We start from the raw sequence: 19,501 nt of genomic DNA, 5'->3' as shown, positions 1-19,501 counted from the left end.
AGTTGGCTAGCGCGTAGGTTTCATAGCTACTGAGTTATCCTGAGGTTAGTTCTCGAGCCTTTATATGTTTAAAATTTTGGGAGAATTAATTTATTATTTAGAAAACAAGGAAATATACTAAACTATTACGACGGTTTTAAATACATCTTCTGAATAAAACAACCTTTTTTTTTCTTAATAAATATGTAGACTCTTCAAACTTCAAACAAACTTTCCATTGCAATGCTACTAGCATTCAGCATATCAGTCCTTCCACTAACGATGACAAATTAATCCATAACTTTTGTTATTAGATGATTGAGACTTGAGAGTCCGAAAGACACTTACATTCGGAACCCATTAAAATTGAGGGTGAACATCCATATTAAGTTCTTTGCTGATTTTTCCTTCCGTTCTTATTTTTATGGCGAAAACAAACTTATCCTAACTAAAATATCGCAATTTTCTTGCATTGAACATAATGAATTGTCAAAGGAAATATCTGGCAAGCATTACAATTTAATGAGCAAAACACAAACAATAGATTCTGATCTTTAATACATCTTGCAAAGAATTGTTGTCACATTTTGATTTGCACGTATACATCATCCGCTGTCAATTAATACATGGAAAAATGTTTCTTCTTCTTTTTTTTTAAGAGAGAGATCTTAACCTTGTGATAAACATCAAATATTTCAATCCATTTTCCTGATAGAAACCACTGCAGGGCAGCTAAAATAGCAATATTTCCAAGGCACAAGGAAATCTTCTATTTAGCAGCTACTACATCTTGAAGTAGTAATTCCAAATCTTTCAATCTGCATGATGGTTCACACAATTTTTATAGCTGAGTCTAAATGAAGAAAATCTAATACCTTCAGTTGTTAGCAATGCCTTATACCTTACGTTACTCAAGTCAGGGTAGATTGCTATGGCTTCTTTGAAATCCTACATTAGATCCAAAATATAATACAGGTACATCATCGTGCAGCCAGTTTAAGTGGATAGTAATTCCACTCCATGTTCAGTATCAAATTAATTGGCATTTTCTTGTTGAATTTGTTTGAAAGTTAACTTAACTGCCTCACCTGTTCTGCTGTGGAAGGTGTGTAGGTAACCACGCATGACATCCCTGCTTGTGTTGCTGCCTATAGCGGTTAATTTAGATCAGATGATAGTTTCAGCATTTTTGTTAGTTAAACAACAAGATTAAATGCAATTTGGTGAATTAAGGAACAAAATGAAGATTCTGTAATTGAAATTCCATATGTCTAGGCTCATCTATTGATATTGTTATGTCTAATAATACACAAAGACAATTCCTTGCCCTTCAACTTTCTAACCCAAGCTCATCTAGTCCGTTTTCTTCTCTCCTTAAACAGCATATACCATATAATTAGATTGGTTATATCTCAAAATATAGAAAATTGACAGCACGAGAAAATCTACCTGCAATCCAATAACACTATCCTCTACAACCAAGCAGTCTTTCTCTGATATACCTAGCTTCTGCAATGCTCATGTAAATTATGCTCACTCGGTTAGTGCATAAAAGAAATTTAAAACTTAATGTTTCAAAGTTTTTGATCATATTGTCATAATAAAACCTTGGAAGCTGTCACGTATATTGATGGGCTAGGCTTCTTTTCCTTCACATCATCACCTGGAAGTTTAAATAAATGGACAGATGAAGAGTTATAAGATTGACTTGGTGGTTGAAGTGAGAAGAGAAGGGGGAGGTTGTGGGTTCAAATCCTTCCCACTAACAACTAACATTTACCGATAAAAAAATAAAAATAAATGGACAGATAGATTTAAACTTAAATACCCAAAGTACTGCCACATAAAAATATCAATAAAATTTACAAGCAGAGTGGTGGATCGTGGATGTTAACAACTAGGAAAAGTGGAAAACCTTTTCTACACATGTATAATAGAATTAATATTATGAGAATGTGTTATCCAATTTTCTTATAGGATGAAAAAATAAACAGATGCAAATAAATTTTGAGTTTTGATGCTTTAGAGGGCGCTGCAGCATGGTGTAAGTTTTGTTTCACAATACTTGAGCAGGAAACATGTCTCAAATGTTATATGACCAATAAAAGGATATATACCAGCAAGGAAGCAATCAAGGCCTTGAAAGCGCTCCTACAACAGAGAAAATAACTGGGTTGAGTGCAAATTAATAAATAATTTCTACTCCCAATAGTGAGAATGGGCTTACAATTCCTATAAGGTTTTCAAGACAGAGAATAACTGAACTTTTAGTCGCTGCGGAGCAAACAGCTAGCTTTTTCCCCTGCAACAACAATTTGGCAAAAAGTGACAAACTTAAAAGATAATATCCCTAACTAACATAAAATATAAGTTATAACAATAACCGAAACAGCTCAGATTGAAGACATCCCATCAGAAGCAAAGCAAGTAATACATTAGGTAATGAAACTGAAACTAGAGATCAGTGCAGTGCTAGAACACATATATCATTATCTTACTGCATCTCTGGCCTCATCCATCAATCTCAGAACTCCAGGTCTGGGTTTTACCTGTGCCAAAATGTACGAGTATTTAACAGTAGCATACCAACAATTCAGATACCAATTTCACAGTATAGGATCCCTCACAGTTCCTGACTTGATTATTTCTTTGTATCTCTCAGTCTTCCAATCCTGCATGATCAAAACAAGGAAAATGTAATGACATCATATTCCAAATGAAATGACAATTGAAAGGGTCTTTACTGGTTAAACATCAAAATATGACATTCACGCATGCATAAATTTGATTTGCCCTCCCAAAATAGTTGACAAGGAATAAGAAGCAATTCTCATGAGCATGGTTTTGCTAGTTCTCTTGTTCATTAACGAAGGAAGGAAATAAACATCTCTAGTTCTCATACTTTGGGAATCTTCTATATGCAAATTGAATAGCCAAAAAGAAAAAAAAAATAATAATAATGGCAATGAACGTTAACTCCATTTTTCCACACTAGGATTGAAATGGGGTAAAATTCCATGTTCAAAAGCTTATGATTGGACGACAGTCTAAAAAGCTTCTAAGTTGTTAATGCATTCTAATTAAATTCTAAACAGTAACAAGGGCAAGAGCCAAGTTCAGAAGACTGAGTGACATTCATATTATGAGAAACTTAATAACTGAATTACGAAGCACCTAAACTAACAACCACGTAATGAAGCAATGTGGGTTCTAAATTGACTTAGTGGTAAAGGGAGAAGGAGAGATCATGTGTCCAAATCCCCACTAGTAAAAACTAACAATTAGCATTTATGGATAAAAAAAAATATAAGGAAGCTAGTGCAATATATATACACTAGCTTACTCTGAGTGCTAAAGACAGACAAGTGAAAAAGGTAAGAAAGACATAAACACCTGAAGAGTGTCAATCAACTTGGCCCGATCCTCATCATTAGTGGGAGGCGTCTCGAACAACGTGGACTTAGGCCACCCGTGTTCCTTAAAGTACCTTAAACAACACAACACAATCACACGATAAGTAAGTAAACTCCAACAGCAGAACATAAAGATAAACAAAAGAACAAAAGAGAGAACCATCGCATTTTGGGTTTGCCTCCACCAATGAGGTTCTGGAGTTCGTCGTAGAATTGAACGTCCCAGTTGAGTGGGCCCGGAGAAGAAGAAGAGGGGCAGCGAACGTTGAAGTGAACAAAGGCATCGTTGTAGGCTTGGCGATGCAGGTGCTCAGACTCGAGGATCACGCCGTCGCAGTCGAATATGAGAGCCTGAAGCGAATTTGAAGTGGAAGCAGAAGCAGAAGCTGAGACGGAGAAGGAGCGGTGCTTGGAGTAGAATAACTTTATTCTGGGACATGAAAACCGGTGTTTGGTGTTGGGGAGATAGCAGTGGGATTTGGTGGAGAGGCTGAGAGTGGGAGCGAGTGTAGAAGAAGCCATGTGCTGCTAACCGTTCTTCACCACATCCATCATTTTAGTGAGTCATCACTCTTTCTATTCTAGTTTGTGTGGCTCTGCATTCTCATTCTCCTACCTATTTCTTCACACCTTCTAATCTCTTTTCTTTTACCAATTTTTGTTATCGTTTCTCTGCCACTAATCACTCTTTCATACAGCTAATTTTGCTTTTTTTTTCTTTTTAGAAAAAAAAAACAGTGCAAAGGGTGGATTGATGTTTTAAGATTAATTTGAATTAAATCAGAGATGACCTGAAATTATCTACATATTAAAACAAAATTTAAAAATGTATATGTTAAGTTTATAAATACAATCATAAAAAACAGAGAAATATATTTTACTGTTTTTTAGCTAAAGTCTTTTTTTTTTATATAAATATAGGGCATATTTGTATTATTGTTCAATTGTTTAAACCGACTAAGATCGGTATAGTAATAAGAGATTTGGATATTATATATAAAGTCATAAGTTCTTATCTCCTTTCTTACTTATGCATCAAAAGGATAGCCTATATATCTAAAAGCCACTTTCTCACACACTTTCTTCTGTTAAATAAAATTTGTATGGGTCACATTAAAGGTGAGTCCTGTTTCCCATTTACTAGTGCCAACATATAAGTAGAAGGGAGGAAGTAAAAGTTTTGGTTGTAAATTGGAACCATTCCGTTATAAAATGGATTGCTTCTGTTAATCTCACGTTACACATATTAATAAAAACTAAATCAGTTGAGGTTAAGTTTCGAGTTTTGGTTTGGTTATAACTGTTTGCAATCTTTTTGCTAGAGTGATTGATTCTAAAACAATTGACAAAATTTTCATGAGGTCTGGAGCATGTGAGAAGGCAGGATGGGATGTCTTGTGTACCGAGTGATTGCCAATGAACCATGGAAGGAGTCAAACCTTTATATGACATTACACTGTAGATCTTTTGTCATGAAAATGAGTTGTAAGTGATACAAAAAACCTCATTCCAAAAGAAGAATTTTGCCATTCTTCAGTTGGGAAGAAAGATAAATTGTAATATTAACAAGATGGTAGTTATGGCAGCACGTGGAATTCCACGCTTTCTTGTATCTGAGCCAATTAAGCTACTCTACGCTCAGAAACATATGGTAACATGATGCTTAATATCAAAACAAAGTGCCCCATTCTTTACCGGTCTCCAAACAAATTTTTTAGCCAAACATTCCTAGCTCTTTCTGTTTTTATTGCTTAACTAGGCCATCAGTTCCTTCATCTCTACTCAAAAATAGAAATAGAATTTTCATGCTAGAGTGTAGACAGGCAAATAAAATAGATTTATGGTAAGCTTGTCATTTGACGAAAGTTATTGTTCACAATATTTTCCTGATCAATAATTCAGATAAATAGTCCTACATTGTTTATGGCACATGGAAGTATAAAGATTTCCCACTTTACACATCTTGTACATTGTAACATCCCAATTTTTTCGTAAATAAATTTAAAAAGATTTTTAGTAATAAATAAATAAATAAATAAATATAGAGCAAATAATAGGCTGAGTACCCTAGTTATAAATAGTTATGTTAAGTCAGCTGCCTCCTTTTGGTCTCATTTTCGTTTTTCCCCTTCTCCTCTCAAAACTCTTTCTTTTTCCCGCAGCCCACCAAACCAGTCTCAGAAAAACGACGATCTCGAACCCGTTCACCGTTGGATCGTCGTGAAATTTGAGTATCATGTTCGCAACACAATTCCGAGCATTCTCACCGTTGGGAATTTCGATATCATGTCTGAACTAAGAGAAAAACCCTTCGCATTGTAGCCTTTTTCTTTCCCGCAGAAACCCAGAGCTGTCTTGGTAAAACTACGATCCCGGTTTCGTTAACCGTTGGATTATTGTGAAATTTGGATATGTTGTTTGAAATTCAATTCCGCACGCTTCCACCGTTGGGATTTGCGAGATAATATTCGTGGAGGGAGAAAAAGGAATCGTATGAAGACAGTACAAGTGGAGGTTTCAATCTCTTCTCCGTCTCTCTGACGTTTGGAAATTCTATCGGAGCAGTCGGATGAATAATTGAAAGAATTTCCGGGAACCGCTAGAGATGTTGCTATCGCTGGCTGAAGACACGTGAGCCCGCTTAGAGGTAAGGGATGAGTTATTCACAGTTGGGAATTAGTGAGAACATGTGTAGGGATCCTTAGAGGATTAAATTGGGATTTTATTTTGGGATGTTTGTTAAATTGCAATTTTTCCTTTATGATTATAAATAAAATATTGATGTCCTGATGAAAATTGCTTGATAAATTGTGCTCTTGATATTTGTATATTTGGACCTATGATTTGGATATAATTGTGTAATATTATTTGAGGGATTTTAGTCCTCATGTTGTGATAGTCTTTTATATAAATTGTTATATTGAGGATATGAAATGATAATTCAAATTGTGAGTATGTGATGAATTGTTGAATAACATGTTGCTTTGAGATTATAATATTGTTATTGAGATTGAGTATAAGTGTAAAGTTGAACATGTGTTAATTTGTGAGATACGTGTAAACATGTGATGATGGATTGTGACACTATGAGATGTGAAATTGTGAATGAGTTCTAGTTGTGGATAAGTGTGTAGTTAACACTTGATGTGAAATTAATTGTATTGTAAGCTATGAATTGTACAATACCTGACCAGCGTTATCTTGAGAAAAGCGTTGATGCGCAGTGTTAAAGAGAAAATGTAGGTTTCCTATTTAGGAACCAGTGTTAAATCGTAGCGCAATTGTGTTGAACGTGTTTAAAACACGAGTGTAGGTCGTGGGTATTGTATAATTCATGAGCAGTGTCTTCTGCATGTAAAAAAAATTATTTTAGGGGTTGGACCTGAATCAGGAGGGAGAGGCCCTGACGGACTCTTCGGAGTGTAGGCCTTGGGGGTCACCGGGTTTGAGTGCTCTTTTAAGCCTATGCTGATCTCATATGGTTGGAGCATTCTCGCAAAACATCGTGACCCTGACTGGTCTCCCTATGATCCTACTTAGTGAGAGTGACCTGACAAACCCATTGTGTGGTGTGTCTTGTTATGTACTCCTAAGCGCCCCAGGGTGGTTTTTCACTGACATGGTACCACATTGCATATAGAATTGAGTCTTAGCATAACTATTGCATATGCTTGCTAATTGATGTGTTATTATATCTTGATCGAAGTGTGGGATTCTTGTGTAATGTGATTGATAATTGAAAAGTGAATTTTGAATGACGAAGTGGTGAAGTTACGTGAGCTATGTTTAAGCAAGTGGTATCTCATTTATATAATATGTATATTTAATTGTCTTGTTTCTCTATTAGCTAGGAATGTGATAACTCACTCCCTGTGTGTTGTTGTGTTTGGATCCTGTGATGATCTTGAACTTGTGTTCGGGGGAGCAGATGAATAGGTGGATGACTATGAAAAACCTCATGCTAGAGGACACGGGAACACCACGCTCTGATAGGATGTGACATTAGGATATAGGTTCTATATTAATTGTATGAGACTTATATGACTTTCTTTGAGTCGAGATGACTTTATTATTTATTTGGACAAGTTTGAATATGATGTAGAAGAAAGTGAATGTGAGCCTTTTACCCATTTGAAAAGCTTGTATTTAAAAATGTTTTAAAAATACTTTTAATTAATATTTGAATTTTTATTCCTTTATTAATATATATGTGAGGGGTAGAGGGTGTCACATACATTATTCAAATTCTCAACACTAACTCTACATAAAAACAAATTCATCAGTATTTCCCAGCAAATTATCTCCAAGTTCCATTCTTCCATGAATCATTTTGCAAGATCTTTTCCTGATTCCTCATCAACTTTCTTCTCCATTTTCCTCTCCTTGCAATCAGAAAAGTAAATCATGCACGACACCCATTTCAGTGTATTTAACACAGTGAGGAGCCCAATTTGTACAAATATCCCGTACCCTCCTTTATAGCATTCAAGGGAGACACATGACAACCTTAAACAAAGTCCCAAAGCGAAGAAAACAAGCATCAAAAGTAGTCCTCTCTTCTGATTACCAGTGCTGAGGTAATACGAAACTCGCAAAGCCCCAATAGCATATATACCATCCACAACTGATATCACAAAACTCATTCCAAATAGCACTCCATTCCAAATATACCATCAATAGCTTTGCAAGTGCTACATAGCAAATTACTGCAAATAATATGTAGAAACCAAAACCCCTGAAGAAAATATAACAGTTATTTACTGTCCATGGGAATGCAATCAAGAGACAAGATGACCAAAAGAGCATATACAAAGAAGTTATAAATGTGCCTTTCATTATTGATATGTCAATGGATCTTTTAAACATATCCTTGAGACTAATGTTATTCTCTTCTGAGCGCAGCTTTGAAGCCGAATCCATAGTTACAACCGCAGAGCAGAGCCCTAGAACATGAAGAGGCACCAAGTAAATGAATCCAAGTTGAATCAAAACAGGCAAATAATCCTCACTAAAACTTTTACCAGGTGTGTCGACGACCCCATAAATGTGAGGATGATATGCAAAATGGTAATATAGATAATTTTGTTCCTTAAAAGGTAGAAGTGATATAATTTCTGGGGTCTCAACCATAGTTTGCTGGAACAAAGTTTCAAAGTAAACCATGACAAAAAAGAAAGGAAGGGAAGTGAGAAAGGTGAAGATGATGAAGTTGATGTTGCTGGCATAAAATGTTACAGCTTCCTTGAGGATATCCAAGACCCCCAGCTTCTGCTTAACTTGCTTGCTTTCACTCTCCATATTCATCACTAACTTTAATTCTAACTGATCCCCTCATGCTCACTGCATGTTCTCAATATAAATAGATCTTTTCACTAGACTCTACTTTCCTGGAAATACACCGTTTGCAGAAGACGTTGACTTCAGACCTTATCTATTTTACACCTGAATAATTAAAATGAAATGGCTCTTTATTCTCACACCTTTGCCAGCCATATTTTGTCATTTTTTGTGACATGAAACAGTAAGTTTTTTTTTTTTTTTTTGAAGAGCAAGTTATTTATACAATAAGTTTTTATAATAGAACTTAATTTTAAACATATTAAAAAAATATTGTATTTACTGTTTTATTTTCTTTTACTTAGAATACTTAATTAGTTAATGAGAAGATTACATAAGTTGACTCAAGTTCAATAATGTATAAAGTGTTAGGAACCTTACGCAGGAGTGGATAACGATTTTTCCTACACCCAACGTGACAAAGACGCCATGGCCAGTGGTCATATCTTCAATCAAACATTGAGAAAGTGTTAGGAACCTTATACAAGACCGGGAAGGAACAACGCTTTTTCCTACACCCAACGTTTACAAAGATGCCATGGTCATATCTTCCAACAAACAATTTGAGTTGGCCTATAATCGTCTATTTTTGCAACTTAACCGACCATTGGATGTGTTCTGCAATTCATGATAAGGTATCATACATTTATTCAAGAAAAATGATAACCATACACTTATATATGGATTTTTTTTCACGGACATACAAGAATTTTTTTATTTTTTTTTATCAAAACATACAATTTTCCCCATTATTTATCTGTACATATATATTTACACTGTGTTTTTGTTTTTAAAACCCGTTCAAAATTTGAGTCACTCCAACTCGAATTCTAGGTGTGATTTTTAATTTTTTAAAATATTTTTAAAAAAATAAAATTATAGAATATTATGATATAATTTTTTTAGTTACTACTTAAATAGATTGTAAGTTTAAAGTAGTTAAACATGTTGTGAATTATTCTAAAGTCAAATTAATTAAAAAATGAAAAATTAATTAGTAGTCTTAAAATAAATTAAAAACATATTGAATAAATAATTATTACATTTAAATTATATAATACACATAAATTAAAACAATATGGTGATTGAGATGAGAGACAAACATAACGTAATAAAATGAGAATAAGAAAACATATTAAAAAATACAATTGAAACATAAAAATGACAAAATTAATGATAAATAGTTTGAAAGATGAGAGAGAAATAAGAAAGATTGATAAAAAAAAAAAATAAAAATACGAACTAATATGGATGAGAAAGAAAGATGACATTCATTCAAATTCAAAGAATAGGTATGCCTCCGAAATTCTAGTCAAACAAATTAAATTTCTTTTTTTATTTACTATGAATGTATTTCATTTCATATTATATATAAATTTTAAAAAATTCTCCAATGATATTATTTTTAACTTTATTATCATCTTTAATTTTCTTTACTTTTATTTTTTTAAATCTTTTAAAAAGTTAATTTTCTAAAATGAATAAAAATAAAAATCACATTAAGAATTCGGGTTGGGGAACCCAAATTCTCAAGGATTTAAAAAAAAAATTCAAAAAATGCAGTGTAAATTGAGTTCCCCAACCCAAATTTACATTATGAATATTAAACATGTATGTATTTATAAATATGTTATGATAATTTTTTTTCGTGTATGTCCGTGAAAAAGAAATCGTTATATATGCACACACCAAGTGAAAGATAGAAAGAGAAAATGAAATAAAAATATAATACTGTATGTGATGTAATCTAACCCAAAAAAGTAGAAAAATAAGATAAAAAGGTAGAAAAAAAGATTAAGCATAAGAATATCATCATTATTTAAGTAAAACTCAGTTACGCCATATTTTCTTGTTATTAATTCATTTCAAAAGTAAATTGTCTCACCAACTAAATTGTCATTTTAACGGATGCATAACAAAATACTATAACATTTGTTGAGACGGAAAATTTGATTCAATCTGACAAATTTATTGGGAACAAAAGAACGGGGTAAGTTGATACACTAGTACCCGGGTACGAAACTTCAATTATCAGCCACGAATCAGCCTTTCAAAGTTTCCCACAATGTACAAAGTTAGTGGAATGTAAATTGAATAAATTGAAGACAGAATTATTCGAAAGAAAAGAGCTAACAGTCTGAAAATGTTTAATCAAAATTATTTGTAGGCCATTTCTTTATTCAATCTTAAGACATTATTTTTCATGAACAATTTTCTATTTATTCACACCTTACAACATCAAATTTCATTCACACATCAACATCAAATGCCTATGAAAATTCAAGAGGGGTCTGCACAGTGGAAACCTATATGAAACTTTTGAGAAAGATGCTGCACTGCAACAACTATTCGACAAAATAACAAAAACGAAGGAAACAAAACATAAAATTAAATTAACATAAAAGAAGAAAAATAAACATAAAGCCAAATTAACATAAAATAACGAAACAATGAAATTCTTTGGCATCAATTTGAACTCATGATTATTGAATCTTTATGTGATCTCACCTAGTTTCGCTTGTTGAAGTTTTCTCTCCAAATGAGTTCTCAGGTAAGTCATAATATGTAAATATACAACAGATCATGTGACCATTTCTATACTAGCTCCGTTGATGAGTCATAGATTATGTTAACAAATATATGGAACTAAGTTCATATTCTGATTTGCTTGGGCAAAAAAATTGTTCTTCTATTGAAACCTTAGTCGGTAGCCTAATTAAGCATCGATCCTCATCTCGAGAACTAGCTTGCACCAACTTCACATTTGTCATATTTTTGGGACCAACCTGCAAAGTGCAAAAAACAGTTCAAGTACCCGAAGAAGACAACAAAAATTCAGTTTAACTAAACTCAGAATGCTCGAATGCTTAAATTGGGTAAGTTAGAAACTTCTCTTGGCGGTTTCCTTCTCTTCCCTGGCCCTCTACATTTTGATCCTCAGTGTATGAGATTAAATAAGTGAACTGATTAATTCATTCATACACTGAAGCATCTCTTATTATTTTATAGTATAACGTAATCCTTCTAACAAACAGCAAAAAAAAGTAAATGAGGTTCTCTATCCTCAAATGTTTATCTTATTCTGTGATTTTATTTTGCAATGGTCAAAATTTTTGCAAACATGACTCGGCTCAGCAGAAGGAGCATGAAATCCACCTTCCAAATTCCAGCTCAGCATTATAATTCGCTTTCCGAAAGATAAAATGAATACCAACACCCCAATTTGAAAAAATTGACAAACATCCAACAGGATAGCACTATAAGTATGAGTATAATAGCTGCATGTTCAATGAAGTTAATGGATTTTTAGAGAATATTATTGTCCAGCACAATTCTTTCAAAATGTAGTTGTACAGGAGGTTCCATCTATTAGTTAGTAAATTTGGATTCAGAGGGTCCAAAGATTTTTCTCTGGAAAACTTGAAGATTCAAAGCAACTATAATTTATTTTACAGACCCTGTCACAATTGAGAGATCAATTTCTGGTCTTTGCCGAAGTGGCTTTGTTCCTGTCTACTATGCACAGTCTCAAGACTCAATATGTTGTGATGATGTTGTCCCTTTTCATTCAAACTCATCTGTCAAAATGACTAGTATTATGCATTAAGCAACAAGCTTGAACCAAGCTATCCCAACTTCATTAATTGTGGATGATGGCATCCATTATCCGTGGTATTTGTTAGACTTGGATGGTTGCTGGTCGACCAAACAAATACTGTCCTAAGGACTACAAAAACAAGAAGACTGACAGTGCAACAAAGTATCACATCATTCAAGAGAAATAACAAGCGCTAAAGACTAAACTTTTAAAAAAAATGCATTATTCCATTGTTCAAAGCATACCTTTCTCGGCCTTTTGGCTAAGATCAAATGTAGTATCTGTTCTTATCCGTTTAATATCTGATATGTGGGTCATTGGTTCACACGATAATAAATTTATTTTTTGAGGGGAGGGTCTGCTACAATAGCTTGCTATGCTCTCATTTGTCGTCCAAGCGTTGCAATACTGCACGGGCATGGCACCCCACCAAACCAGTTTCTAGTATTTTGAAGAGTATTGCATTTCTTACAACTTGGTAGACTAGCTGTGGGAATGTCAATAAGCATAGTAACTTGTGTTTTCATTTTGGTATTAGGTGTGGTTCTGCCAAGCATTTTCGTAAGGAAATGTTCACCGAAGGTTGCGTTTTTTCTAATAGAAAGCTGTATCTAAATTGCATTACGAAAATATACAGAGGACGTGACGTATGTGTTTCTAGGCACCAACAACTTGAGTATGACTTGCACCCCATTTGTAATAATTTTGGGACACATGTCTGAATGCCTAAAATAGATACTAACTTGCAGATATCCCAGTTGGCCTAAAACACGGGAAACCGTCCTAGAAACTGGAAAGAAATTGTTCCTAAACCTGTATAAAGGACAATTACAACATCGATGTGGGACTTTCTAGTCGAGTAGAGTAAATTTTGTGTTTAAATTATTAAGTTAACTGACATGGAACTACCAATAAACATTTTAAAACCATTTGACAATCTTGAACTGAAAGTAGCTCCGTCGACTGGCATCATACAGAGATTTGCCGTCAAATGTAACATTTCGTTTTTAAAAAAAATTAAAAATTAATAGAATTTTTAGAAATTAAATAAATGAGAAAAAAAGTTTTTGTTAATTGAAATAAGGGTTTCATAATATTAGAAAATAAATAAAATAAAATGATGTTTTAAAAAATAAAAGAATGTTTTAATTGGTTATTTATTTGATGAAAGAATAAAATACAGTTCTTTTTATAAAATAATAAAATAAAAAGTAGAGTAAATAATAGACTTCTAATTATAAATATAGACATATTAGAATACATTTCTAGACTCTCTCTTCCTTTCAAATTTGTTCTCCCTTTTTTCTCTCTCAAATTTTTTTTCCGCATACATTCAAACCTGTCTGCGTAAAACTAAGATCTCAGACTCCTGGAGTTTGGACATCATCTTTGGAAATCATTTTCTCACATTTCCACAGTTGGGATTTGCAAAATAATATCTTTAGAGAGAGAAATTTCCCTCTCATGGAGATAGTGAAATTAAGGCTCCAATCCATTTTTCTTCTCTCTAAAGCTTGAAAACCCTAGCATAGCAACCAGAGGAAAAGTTTGGGAAATCTTAGAGATGTCACTATTACTATCGTACTACACACAAGTGTTCGCTTAAAGGTAAGAGATGAGTTTATCGCAATTGGGGTTAGAGTGAACATGCGTAGGAATCCTTAGAGGATCAAATTAGGATTAATTTTTGGAGTGTTTTATGCATTTTAATTTTGTCTGTACAATGATAACTATGAATTGATCATGTTTGACGGGTCAATTGGTGTCCTGATGCAAATTGAATGGTTTAATCGAGTGTTTGGCTTTGAATGTTAGAAACCTAGAATTTTGGAAATTCTTGATTGTTACATGTTTTCTTGAAATTGATTGAGAGGTTTTGTTCCTCATAATGTGATTACATGTTCTGTGTTATTCATTTTGAATTTGGGTGTGTTTTGAGGTCTGAATTGTGCCTCTTTTACTTCACGAAACGAAGGTTTTTAGCGAAGCACGACCGTGCCTGATGAAAGTATGTCCATGTTTGGTGAAAATCAATTGTTTTAAGCCCGTGCCATTTTCCTGACAACGCGAATTAACTTGTAACCTAAAAATGTCTAAGAAAATGATTGAATTAGGTTTTGTGGTCTTCATGAAAGTTGTAGCCCTGGATGTTAGCTCGTTTGTTCCACCCAATTCAAAGTTATATAGCCCCTACAGAGTCAAATTACTTAGCAAAGGTCGAGCTGTCAGGATTAAGCAATGATCCAATGTTTACCTTAGATTTAGACATAATTAATGGTCAAATCAGTTTTTTTTTTTTTATCAACATAAGAGTTGTAGATAAGTGTCTTAGATTTTAAAACAAGATAAGTATGAACTTAATAGGATTAATACATCCCCTGTACTAGTAATTTTACTCTACAAAGGTCATAGTAACTTTGGAGGAAATGTAAGGATATACTTGTTTACTATACATGTACGTGTGTTTGCTATTAATTGAAAGAATAAGTGAACGACTATATGCCTTAAATGTTGGAAGATTGATATTGTGTGATATGTGTGTGTGTGCGTGTGTGTTCTGTTCCATGTAAATATTACTACCGTGTGATGTGTATATGATTCTTGAAGCGTAATGACATGTCGTTTTGGATTGTGATTAAGATTGAGTATAAGTGACAAGTTGAGTATATGTTAAATTGTGATATCACAAGTGTATTGAGATGTTGTGTGTATTGATTTGTGAGTTATGAACTGTATAATCACACGACTGTAAAACCCTTTAAGGGCGATGAGTATTGTGATGGAATTCACTGTGAAAACCGGACAAGTTGAATTCCTTTTAGACGCGACGAGTTAAAATTATTTTGAGAACAATTGAGGAGTTATGTGTTTTGTATAATTCATAGATAGAGTCTGTGTGTTAAAATATTTTCAGGGTTGAACCTGAATCAGGAGGGAAAGGTCCTCACGGACTCTTCGGAGTCTAGACCTTAGGGGTAAATATACCCGGTTTGAGTGTTTATATAAGCCTATACTGATCTCATATGGTTGAAACATTCTCACAAATTTGCGTGATCCTAATTGGTCTCCCTATGATTTTACCTAGTGATAGTGACCTGACTTACCAGTGTGTGGTATATCTTGTCATGTACTTCTAGGCGTTCGATGAGGTTTTTCACTGACATAGTATCACATGAGACATAAGATTGAGTCTTGGTGTATCTATTGCGTAATGCATGTGTAATGATCATTATGACTTGTTACGTGATGGTCGATAATGAGTTGTGTGAGATGTTGTGTTATACTTGAAATGTATTGTTCTGAACGCATAATTAATGTGAAGGTGTGAAATGTGATTTTATGATTAAATCCTTGAACAAGTGATGTTACGCAATAAGTGATATATATATATGTGTGTGTGTGTGTGTGTGTGTACTTTCGTTTATCTCTATTTGTTTAGGGATGTGAAAACTCATTTCCTGTATACTGTTTGTTGGGATCCTATGATGATTTTGAACCTTGTGTTCGTGGAAGCAAATGGTTAGGTGAATGACTTTAAAAAACCTTGTGCTAGAGAACATTGAAACATAATACTCTGATAGGATTTGACATTGGAGCATGAGTTTATGTATTAATTGCATGAAGTTTTAGACATGTAATTTTTATCGTTTTTGTTTCACATAATGAGTTTTTAGTTTACTTTTTGAAGTTTTGGACGACATTATTTTAAGTTAGAAATGTTTTCACACCCTTAATTAATAAGTTTTTAATTTTATCATTAATGTGGATGTGAACATTTTATGCATGTGAATTTTTTTATGTTTATATATATATATATATATATATATATATATATATATATATATATATATATATATATATATATATATATATATATATATATATATATATATATATATATATATATATATATATATATATAGTGGAGTAGAAGGTGTCAAAATCAGTTCTCAAGACTCGCCCTTTCGAAAGACAACTCTGATGCAACTCTCAAACACATGGCTTCACCCTCCTTAGTTTCGTAGCAGAAACTGTATAGCATTATTGCAGCTGCCAGAATTTCTTCGTAAAATGCATTCGAATCGTGTACCTTGCCCAGCGTGGACAGAAGCATGCATATTCGCCTCTGTATTTGGCTGAGGTGGTTCCAATCTAACGTTGGCTTTTTTTGTTTCTTAATAGCCATTGGTTGCGTCTGTACCGTTAGCTGCCTTGTGAAGACTTGGTACAAATATTTGATTTGCCTAAAATTTAGTGTGTGAACATTGAGTTAATATCAAAATATGTCATGGTTGAATTAATAAATTTAATATATAAAATATCTATTAAAATAATTAACTTTATTATGACTTCTATGAGTTTTTTTTTTCTTTATGAATTGTCTGAGCAAGAAACACCCCAGACAGAGTTATTTCTATGGTACATAATCCTTTATGTTTAATATATATATAATTTAGGTATTTCATTCAAAGAGAGGTATTTGATAAATAAAAAAACATTAATGATCTATTTGGTATAATAGAAAAAAAAGACAATATATTTTTAGGTGTTATACTTTCTTCTAATCTTATTTTTAGTTTTCAAATTTGTATATCTTATAATTTAGTCATTAAATTTTATGAAAAAAACGTGTTTTTTATAATCTCCTTAAGGGTTAATTGCTAATTAAGTCCCACAATGTAAAATTCCCCTTCTCACATGGGAAGAAAGCAGCAGAAATACTAAACTCCTTCACTCTCCTTGCTGCAAGCCTGCATACATGCCTCCACATTACTTAACCGATTATGTAACAACCATAATAGGTTATGCCCCTGTAATTTTTGTATAATAACAACAATAGTAATATTTTTTAAAAATAATTATAACTAATAAAAATTATAATAATAAATATAAGGCTAAAGTATAATTTTTATCTTCCTATTTTTTTCAATTTATGATTTTAGTTTTTTTATTTCTTAATTCAAATATTCGTCTCTCATTTTTTAAAAATCTGTGATTTTAGTCCCTTTATTTTTAATTGAGACATTTTATCTCTCACTTTTAAAAATTTGTAATTTTAATTCTTATAGGCAATTTCAAATGTTGACATGTATACTTTGTTAACATTGATTGATATGTTTCTTTATTAGTTACATGACAAATGTTTTTTTAAAATTATTTCAATATTCATTAGCTTAATTTATTAAAAAAATTAAAAGAATACACAATCAAAATTTAAATTTAACCATAGGTACTAAAATAAAAAAAAATTTAAATGTAAGTGACAAAATCTCTCAATCAAAAAATGAAGGAACTAAAATCATGAATTTTTAAAAGTGAAGAATGAAATGTTGTAATTAAAAAATTTGAAAAATTAAAAATTGTGAATTTTGAAAATGGGAGACATAAGTTATATTTTAGCCTAAACATAATATTAATAATCAAAGTAAAATAAATGATAATAATAAATAAAAATCAATCTATTAATTTTTTTTCTTACTTATCATTTTTTACTCTATTTTTATTTAACCAAATAACCAAACAACCTGTATTTTTTTATCTATTCACTTTTATTCTTTCTATTTTTTTTTTCTCACAACCAAGTTGAAATGGATTGGTACATCAAATACCACAATATTAATGGATACCCAACGTGTCGGTGGATTCAGTCCCGACTATTTGTTGGTAGGTTGATAGCTTAAAAACTCACATGATAAAGCTTTTCTTTGTATGGGTAACATTTATATTATTGTCGGTTTATTTTTTAACTAAATAAAATAAAATTTTCAATTTAATAAAACGTTTTTAATTAACATTTTTAATTATAAAACACATTTTTTATCATTTAATTTTAAAACTTGATAATATAATATGAGAAATTTGATATAAATTGTATCATGTACACTGTCCTCTACTACTGCAAATTTGTTGGACTTGGATGAGACATAATATTTTCATTCAATTAATTAGCCTCTGAAAACCAAATTGCTTGGATAATAACGACTGAGTAATAAAAAATGCACCTTGGACCCATCCTACCCGTTACTCAATACTCATAATTTGTAATGGTTGACCATGTGTATAGAAACCGATTTTGAATTCTCTACCTTGTCCCTCTCTTTTTATTGTTTTCTACGAATATCCTTTCAATGTCATTTCTATTCGAGCATATATCTTCTTCATCAAACCTTAGTGCACTATATCATGGACGACTAGTTTTTTTGCTAAATCTAACTTTCGTTGATTCTCTTGACGAATTATTTTAAGGGGACCAAAATAAATAAGTGATGTTTGACTACTCAAAATCCAAATCACACTTTGTAAAACAATATATTGTTTTTTTAAGCATTAAGTAAAACAATATATTGAAGCAAATTCAAACATAAATTTATAAAACTAAACAAAATATATTGTATTTTGATAATAAATAATTAAACCTTATAGCTAGCATAATATATTTCTAAATTACTAAGCTAATGTATTTTCCTTTTCTTCCTACTAAATTTTTCAATAATTACAGAGACCACATTTTTGCTTACTTTTTAAGTGCAACAGCTGCACTCTTTTCTTCCAGTTTCTTTTTCAAGGTAATAACTTAACTATAGCCTAACAATTCAAGAAGCACTCTCCTCTCATTTCTTTACAGTAACATAGCATCCACTGATTTTCATTTCTTCATAATGGTTGAAACTTGAATCTATGAAACTTTGAAAACTTCCGTAGCTTCTCAGTAAAATTCTGTACTATTAGTGTCACTTTTGCAGTTACTTCATATTTTTTACTAGTATATTTAATATATCATGATGTTGTCTTGAACTAATTCATATCAGCGCCTCAGTCTTATATATAACATTCATATATAATTTTGAGTACAAAGAGGGGATCATGTGTTAAAATAGTAAATACATATAACTAATAAGAAAAAACTTTGGGGGCCACGACTCCCCCGCCAAGTGAAGATCCGAAACTGCTCTTACGCAAGATTTCTAATTCGAAATTTGCAAATGAAAAAAGAAATTGAAAGGAGAGACAAAGATTCATCATCCACAGAAGATGTGAATATTTTGTATTAATAAGATGGTTACTCCAAAAAAAAATCTATAATTTAATCTTTTATAATATTAAAATGAGTTCAATATATTTTATCTTATAAATAAAGAATTCGAGATATGGTTTAGTTAATTTTTTTCATTAG

The 19,501-nt window shown here is 32.2% G+C and overlaps 2 protein-coding genes and 1 non-coding gene across 3 annotated transcripts; 1 reads left to right on the top strand and 2 right to left on the bottom strand.

The window, feature by feature from the left end:
- Positions 1-448: 448 nt before the first annotated feature.
- On the bottom strand, positions 449-4,051 carry LOC100791840 (haloacid dehalogenase-like hydrolase domain-containing protein). The gene is made up of 11 exons (NM_001289213.2): positions 3,553-4,051; positions 3,373-3,466; positions 2,607-2,651; positions 2,478-2,528; positions 2,207-2,281; positions 2,097-2,130; positions 1,587-1,642; positions 1,429-1,488; positions 1,068-1,127; positions 881-927; positions 449-797 (listed from the first exon to the last, which is right to left on the bottom strand). The coding sequence occupies exons 1-11, from the start codon at positions 3,912-3,914 to the stop codon at positions 749-751; spliced, it is 933 nt and encodes a 310-aa protein (NP_001276142.2). The 5' UTR covers positions 3,915-4,051; the 3' UTR covers positions 449-748.
- Positions 4,052-7,559: 3,508 nt separating this feature from the next.
- Positions 7,560-8,799, bottom strand: LOC102664932 (uncharacterized). The gene is made up of 2 exons (XM_041015575.1): positions 8,222-8,799; positions 7,560-8,127 (listed from the first exon to the last, which is right to left on the bottom strand). The coding sequence occupies exons 1-2, from the start codon at positions 8,694-8,696 to the stop codon at positions 8,096-8,098; spliced, it is 507 nt and encodes a 168-aa protein (XP_040871509.1). The 5' UTR covers positions 8,697-8,799; the 3' UTR covers positions 7,560-8,095.
- A 3,769-nt stretch (positions 8,800-12,568) lies between these two features.
- Positions 12,569-12,759, top strand: LOC113001771 (U2 spliceosomal RNA). The gene has a single exon (XR_003267257.1). It is a non-coding gene; the product is annotated as a U2 spliceosomal RNA (small nuclear RNA).
- Positions 12,760-19,501: the final 6,742 nt, after the last annotated feature.

Source organism: Glycine max, chromosome 5, assembly GCF_000004515.6.
Source record: "Glycine max cultivar Williams 82 chromosome 5, Glycine_max_v4.0, whole genome shotgun sequence".
Classification (NCBI taxonomy): Eukaryota; Viridiplantae; Streptophyta; class Magnoliopsida; order Fabales; family Fabaceae; genus Glycine; species Glycine max.
This window is presented reverse-complemented; position numbering and strand designations above follow the sequence as displayed.